This window comes from Rana temporaria, chromosome 4, assembly GCF_905171775.1.
Source record: "Rana temporaria chromosome 4, aRanTem1.1, whole genome shotgun sequence".
Taxonomy (NCBI): Eukaryota; Metazoa; Chordata; class Amphibia; order Anura; family Ranidae; genus Rana; species Rana temporaria.
The window spans coordinates 240,034,354-240,042,601 of NC_053492.1; the positions used below are offsets into that span (position 1 = coordinate 240,034,354).

At 40.3% G+C, this 8,248-nt stretch overlaps 1 protein-coding gene across 6 annotated transcripts in view; it reads right to left on the reverse strand.

The window, feature by feature from the left end:
- Positions 1-562: 562 nt before the first annotated feature.
- The window catches only part of LOC120937091 (synaptotagmin binding cytoplasmic RNA interacting protein), a 43,411-nt gene continuing 35,725 nt past the window's right edge, over positions 563-8,248 (reverse strand). For 4 of the 6 annotated variants that reach the window (XM_040350058.1, XM_040350057.1, XM_040350060.1 and 1 more), the window contains one exon: positions 563-3,207. In XM_040350058.1, the coding sequence (XP_040205992.1) occupies positions 3,179-3,207 (29 nt within the window). In that variant the 3' untranslated portion in view covers positions 563-3,178. The remainder of the gene's footprint in view (positions 3,208-8,248) is intronic. The other 2 variants (XM_040350059.1, XM_040350061.1) reach the window with 1 other exon arrangement.

An 8,248-nucleotide genomic window follows, 5' to 3' on the forward strand; every position in this document is an offset into this window, starting at 1 on the left:
TCCATATCGTCTTATTTTCCACTTATACTGTGTACTCGCTTCAAGTTAATTTATCTACATAAAATTGCTCTTTAAATACTGAGACAGTGAAGGTGACTCAAAAATGGCAGCTTTAAAAGATATCACTACTGCATGCTTTGACACAAAATACATCACAGCTAGAATATAGTTTTTTTTTTTTTTTTTTTTAAGTAAAATAATTGCACACACAAAAAAGTAATTAAGAATATCCAATTGTAATACTATATACTATTCCTTTATAAAATGTGCTATATATCAAATTTTAAAGCCGAAATTGGGGAAAGATGGGCACAAATATTGAAGCTTTTGTAATTACATCTTTGAAGTTTCCGTAATGTGAACTTTGCACAGAATCTTAGAATTATCCTCCTTACTAATGAAAAGTTTAACAAAAAAAAGGTCCAATTAAGAACAAAGCATACAGACTTCTTGGCAAACACTATGATAGAAGTAATGTACAGTACAAAAACATACTGCAATGTATGACTATAAATCAAGACAATCTCTGGACTAACACACACTTATATTAATGACACTTAAAAAAAATAAAAAAAAAACTTTTATTACAAAAATAAGTTACACTCGCCTCCAGCTTACAGTATAAAACAATTTTATTTGCAGGAATGCAAAAATGATTGTTTGTCATGAGCATTTTTTTTTAACAGATGACAGATCTATTTATTCTGCTTAAAATTTGCATTAACTGGGTGGGGGGAAAAAAAAATAAGAGTATGAAACTACCCAAGGGTAACAGGATTGATCAACTATTATGGTGCCTAATGAATATGTAGTTTGACTGCAGTGCCCCTTTAAAGTGAAGTGTTTTATACAGTGGAAAATGTGCTCCATTACAGGACTTGCCACTATTTTACCACTCATCAAGGTGCTTAAGAACATTTTAAAGTAAGCCTAGATTTGTACTGCACTGTAATTATATGGTCTGCTATTGAAACAAGGTGACTGACCCGCAGAACGCCAGCACGCAAAATGCATAAAACAGGTTGAAATAAGGTGGACAGTTCATAAGCTTAAGCTATGTAGTATGTTTTATGAAAATTTTCAAATATCATCCAAAAAATCATGCTAGTACACTAAAGCTTAAGCCTGATTAATCAAAAAGGGACACTGCAGTACTTTGAGCAAGTTGCTGATGTACTTTTGGAACATTTGATGTCTTAGAAAAGTAACATCTCGCTAAACTATTATACATCCAAATAACTACAATATATCTGAAAGAGCAAAGGCTGCTTTTTCAGCCACAAAATACGACAAGAGCTAGGCTTGTTGCTGGACCCATCAGGAAGCCTCACAAGCCTTTCATTAAAGGCATCAGAAGAATGTTACATTTGGTACAGCTCAAGAGTTGCTTCCTCATGGCACACTAAACAAGTCTGGCTTTTATCAACAAAGATTTTCTATATACAGTACACACAGGGTATAGTTCAATCCTCTGCTACTGAGGTAGTTAACCAACCCTTTAAAAAAGGTTCTGAAAAGAACCACTATCTGGAATGCCTGACTAACTGGCTCTGATGATTACACCCGAAACTTCTGTATTTCAACACAATTCATGTAAGAACACATTCATTAATAACTTTTGGAAGGGAGAAAGAAATAAGGGTTCCAATGGTGGTAAAGACACATTAGCAAGGATTGTTGTCACGCTGGGCTTTTTTTTAGTCTAAACTCTATTATAACACTAATCTTTATTCAAACCACCCCCTGATGCCAAGCCGCTCTACCTAGATCACACAAGTAATACTCTCTGCCCCTTGTATCATAGCGCTGCCAAGGCACAGGGATGATCTGTGTGCACGATTGCTTAATATCTGCCAAACACTAGCGCTACTTGCACAAAGATTTTTCTCCATGGCGCACTGCTAGGTGTTGCATAAGGTGCAAGGCAGACCAGCCCCATTGTTAAGCAGGTATTACAGTTGTTTTTAAGGCTCGGTTCACATATATGCAAATTGGATGCATTTTGAATCGCATCCAATTTTCATGTGACGAACAGGCTCTCTATGGAGTCGGTTCACATATGTGAGTCCTGTAAAGTTTTAGGTCCAGCTCAGGTGTGATTTCAAGTGTCATAAACTTAATAAATTTGCACCTAAACCAGTGAATGAAAGACTCCTTCGAAAGATCACACTGAAGCCATACCCAGATATGTGAACCAAGCCCAAATGTAGGCCAACAAAACAGGCTGTTATTGCTGACCTTTCCCGACTATGCTACATACCAGCCTGTTGTGCTGCCCCTTTAACCTGAAACAAATATACAGATAGCTGACGTTCCAGCTCTGCAAACTTGCTCTAGGTCAAAGATACTACAGTTTAAAGCTGGTGGGTCAGCAATACAGCCAGCCAACTAGCATTCTCAAAAATAGATAAGGAGTGGCAGGCTATAAAAGGTAACTTTAAAAAAACAAAAACATTTGTGTTATAATAGAGTTTAGGTCCGCTTTAAAAAGCAGTATTTCTTCAGAATGTATCTCAAGCGGGACAAAACCTGTTACTATGCCATTTGTAGGTTGCAAATTATCTGCTGCTTTAACCACTATAACATCTGCAGCACAGTCTACACAATGCACCAGCCCTCAAATCAAAGGGCCCCATTTTTAACATTAATGTGTCATACCGCTGGGAGAGTTTTCACATTACCAGGCAGGCTTAATAGGCAGGATTCCTGCAGGCCTATATATGCAATCAAATGTTGATCAAAATGCTCAGGTTAACACGGGTAAAGCAGCTCAAAATAATAAGCTTAAAGAGAAAAAAAATGGCAGAGCAAACACCATTGGAACCACACATTAAGAAAACAAACCTACAGTAGGCAGATTTTTATTGTTTATACAATAAAAAAACATATTAAAGTTGTGAAGTACTTCTGTTGAAGACTTAAAGTAACTTAAGTTTAATAACTTGCACTGCAAAAAAATAAAATAAAAAATAAAAAAAAAAGTTAAAGGAATCCATGTCAAAGTCCACATATTAGTTCAAAGTCCAATATTAGAATCCATGATCTTTGCTTGAAGGTCTTCTGCGACAGAAATGCTCCTATACATTGAGATTTTATGGTTTCTTGATTTTCTTACCATTATTCCACTGCAAGCTTCTGGTGTAATCCCACATACCAAGTCAGTCTTCATTGTAACAGGTCAGGACCGGCCTCGACCCCTTTTCCCTGCTATCCAGGTAACAAAAAAAAGGCACCAATTAGAACAGAGTTCATATTTAGGTGAAAAAAGGTAAAAAAAAAGCAGCAAGATTTAACATAAAAAAAAGGAATACTCATGCATGGAATAACATAACCGTAAAATAAAGCATGCAGTTAAGGTATATGATTGCCACTAACTTGCTAATTTGGATTTGTGTTTTGGAAGTTTCTTTTTTTTATTTAAAACTTTTTTTCACAAACTGATTTTATTTTTAAAAAGGTACAAAAAGGTAAATCTAAACTATATCTAGTAAAGGTACACAGCTTAAAAGTTTTTGAAATATTTGATTTTTATGCTAACAGACAACATTTAAATGGAATGGTTATCTGAAAAACTGCTTGACAAACTATAAAAAGGCATTTGTAATAGCATGGCAACTATTTGTTAATGTAACCATCATATTGCAGTTAAAACTAGTACGGAGCTGTAATATTTTTATTCATATTGGATTTCTGCTTTTGTTAGATAAACCAAGGTCAGGATAATTTCAGCGGCCAGTTGGCCCAAAAAAAAAATGCAGACATTTGCTTCTCAATGTCCCTTTGCTCCTTAAAGTGGTTGTAAAGCCTTAAAGTGGAAGTCTGTGCAAAAACTAAAATCCATGCATCTATAGCCACCAACATTCCAACACTTGCCTATCTAGCCCTGAAAATAGAAAATCAGTATACATACCTTTTATACAGGCGGTCCCAATCTCCAGCGGCAGAAGCTCTTAGTATATGTCAGACAACTGCTGTGAAATGAATGGGAAGTGGTGTCACCCATAGAGTTACCTCCACAGCGAAGCCTGGGATCAGAGCTTCCACCGCTGGAGAACTGTTTGGATTGCCTGAAGGCTAGATAGGCTAGTATTAGACTGATGGTGGCTATAGAGGCAGGGATTTTAGTTAATCAAAAGTTGTGACACAGGAATTTGGGGGGGGTTAGGGGGGCACTGGGCCGAGTCCTGATGTCCGTCAATGGACACAACAGCGGGAGCCCCGATAAAGAGGGGCTGGATTGCCTGCGGGAGACCTCAGAAGAGGAGGATCGGGGCTGTTCTGTGAAAAATACATATATCCTAAAGAACTAGAGGGCTTACTTCTCTATGCAACGCTAAATCAGGTCTCTCGCTCTCCCCCAAGAATTAGAATACAAGATTAACTGGATGTACCATTTTTGCAAAACAATATAGTCAATTAAGTGATGCAGAAACTCAGGCTGGCTGGTGCAGCAAGTAAGAAACATACTATACACATAGCCGTTAGTGGAAAATCTAGCATAAAGCATCCCTGTGGCCAACCTTAAAAATATCCCTGTAAAAGATAAATAATGCTGAAGCGCTAATGTACAGAAATTGTCCCCAAAAGTTGTCTTCAGAAACATGGTAACTTCCGCCAGCCTCCACATGGACATTAATGTGAGAAACCACTGAAAAGTGGGATAAAAAGAGATCGATACTCCCAGAAGGGTCGCTTTTTGCAGACTACATTGGGAGACAATTTGTCTTTTATAGGAACGTATTGGCATGTTAGGGATGGAGACATTTGCCTGGGCAATCAGTGCTTCTGCCTCAGAAGTTGTGGCCAAGACAAATCAGAAGTGGAAAGAAATCAGTGGGACCCAAATGGAACCCACAACAAAATCACAAGAAAGTATTTTGGTGCTCTAATGGGTCAGATGCAGCAGTGGACTTAATATTTGATAAACCTGCCTTGAAGTGATATTAAAAGTCTTGTTTTTGCTTAACAAAACATGTTATACTTACCTGCTCTGTGCATTGCACAGAGCAGCCCAGATTCACCTCTTGGGTGCTTGGCTGGCACTCCTGGCCTCTCCGCCCCTGCCCCCACAGCAAGCAGCTTGCTATGGGGTGGCCCACTGTCATGTGTGCCCCATTCAGACACGGAGCTGCGGCTCGGCCCCCTCACTGACTGACAATAGCAGGAGCCAATGGCACCCACTGTGTCTCAGGAGAGCGTCCTGGACAGCAGAGTCTCTCGTACAACATCGCTGGAATGAGATGGGGCACAAATAAGTGTTAGGGGGCTGCTGCACGCGGGTTTCTGATCCTACAATGCACGAAGATTGAAAACCTTCTGCCTTTGGAATTTTGATGGTATGGCTCATGGTCAGATGGACTAAAATCCCGACGAGCTTGCAGCGCCCGCATATGTAAACGGTGTTCAAACCACACATGTGAGGTATCGCCGCGTTTGGTAGAGCGAGAGCAATAATTCTAGCTCTAGACCTCCTCTGTAACTCAAAACATGCAAACTGTAGATTTTTTTTCAAACGTCGCCTATGAAGATTTTAAAGGGTAAAAGTTTGTTGGCATTCCACGAGCGGACGCAATTTTGAAGCGTGACATGTTGGGTATGAATTTACTCGGCGCAGCATTATCTTTCATAATATAAAAAAAAAAATGGGGATAACTTTACTGTTGTCTTATTTTTTAATTTAAAAAGTAATTTTTCCCCAAAAAAGTGCGCTTGTAAAACCGCTACGCAAATACGGCGTGACAGAAAGTATTGCAACGATAGCAATTTTATTCTTTAGGGTGTTAGGATAAAAAATATATTTAATGTTTGGGGGTTCTAATTAGAGGAAAGATGGCAGTGAAAAATGACATTAGAATTGCTGTTTAACGTGTAATGCTTAACTTGTAATACCAACGGCCACCACCAGCTCACCGGCCCACCTTTCAAGCCAAGTCGCCAGGACACTATTTCTAGTCGCCATGGCGACCTGGATTTGTCGAGCCCTGCTTTAAGGAAAGCGTATGGTATTTTCAGTGAGCATACATTTTGAGACTATTGCAGTGTATACCATGAAGACATTTTTAATGGTATGGTCACACATGTACAGTTTTGTTATTCCGTTATGCGACTGCACTGAACACTTGCAAACTAGTAGCTAGCGATTCATCACCTCCACCATCTGCTTATTCATTATTTTGACTTCGCTAGAGATTGCTTTTTTAAAGTGCATTTGTACATGTGCAGCCAAATTTGAAACATACCCACACAATAGGTTTGTTATGTGTTCTCATTCACATAGCATACCTAAAAATAGGTTAAAAATACTAATTTGTATCTTTGGAACAAGACTATATACAAAAATGTATAGACACCTTGTATTTAGAATAAACTTGCAACATGCTTACTTGTCAGGGACTAAAACTGCATTAATATAATGCAGAACCAAAGCTGGATATCTATAACCCTTGTCTAGTTTATATCCGATATTGATGTCAGCAGTTTGGCTGCAAAGTTGGAAATACACTTTAAGATACAGCAAACTCACTTGCATTGTGAGAAGCAATAAAATTGTGTAGCAGTACAAATCAGAAACTAGAAGCCAAATGCAATGAGCAAATGTAGCTGCCCTTGCATGCAAACACAGATAAGAGCGGCTTTTTTAAAGGGGTTGTAAAGGTTTTTTAAACAAGGTATACTTACCTCCTCTGTGCAAAGGTTTTGCAGAGAGTGGCCCTGATTCTCCTCTTCTGGGCTCCCCAAAGCATTGAGTGCCCCCTCGGAGACCCACATTCGCTGGGGGACCCCTGCGGACGGGCTTCGGAGTCCTGCTGCTGTGTCAATTGACACAGACAGAACTCTGCCCCACCCAGTGGGGCAGGATTTGACTGAAAGCAGCAGGAGCCAATGGCTGTTGCTGTGATCAATCTATCCAATGAGGTTCCGAGACAGCGGCTGGAGCTGCTGGGCTCGTTCTCACTGGAAAGATTGGGGTCAGGCAAGTAAATGGGGCGGGCTTTGCACTGCAGAAGGTTTTTCACCTTAACCTTAATGCATAGAACGCATTGAGGTGAATAACCTTGAGGGTTTACAACCCCTTTAAAACACCAAGGCTGGACTTGCATCGTTCTGGGTGCATAGTAATAGGCAAGTGGTTCTAAAGCCTGTCAGTCAATGAACAGCAGGGCTTGGCAGTGAGCACGCATGAGTGGCCCCATGGGAAGGGGCTTCATGTGGAAACACTGGACAGAGATGAGGAGCAGGCGGGGAACCCAAGAAGAGGTCCGGGGGGCACTCTGTGCAATTAAATTGCACAGAGCAGAAAAGTATAGATTTTAATTAACATCCTCTACAACCACTTTGAGGGGATTTTTCTTGATAAAGGTTTACCTTAATACAATGAAGTAGACACAGTAGCAGTCAATCACAACTAGTCAAAGGGGGAGGGGCAGGCCACACTGTCTTATGGAGCCAGGAGCACCGGCTGGGGACCAGAGGATCAGGGATGCTCTGTGCAAAAACCACTGCACAGAGAAAGTATACTAGGTTTGATATCAAATCTGAACATTTACAATCGAATATTTGCAGTTGACAAAGGCTAGGGTGAAAATGGCTTCTCTGGCCTACACATTCTACCAGAGAATTAGGCCCTTTAAAAGGATGTACTCCCTGAAGGCATACTGCTTTGTTTGCAAGTACCGCTTGAACAGCCTACAGCCACCACTTATTGCAACCTATCAATCTCGACAGGCTGCTGGCAAATGGCTGGGTCCTGGGCATCTGCCTGCCAAGTACGAAAAAAAAAAAAAAGTATCGTTTTACACACTATGGGTAAAAGCAACCGTGCTTATAAAGTCTAAGGCTCAGTACACACTGCCGTGACTTGGGATCCAACGTGTGAGACCCAAAGTCGCGAGATGTGTGAAATTCCATTTTAGTCAGTGAGAGCTGTCTTAATTAGCACTACTGAAGTCACTCTGACTTTGGAAAAAGGTTCCTGTACTACGCGAAGGCGACTTCTGACTTGAGCCCATGGACTTTAATGGAAGTTGTTTCAGTTGCATTCTCATTCTTAAGTGATTGTAAATGTTCCTTTTGTAAAACAAACGTCATATTCACCTGCTCTGCAAGGGTTTTGCACAGAGCAGACCCCGATCCTTTTCTGGGGTATCCAGGCTGCACTCCTAGCTTCTCTTGATCTGGTGACCCAACGGAGAGACACTTTCCATTAGGGCAATCGTGCATGCTCTTGAGTCCTGCTTGCTGGGTCCAT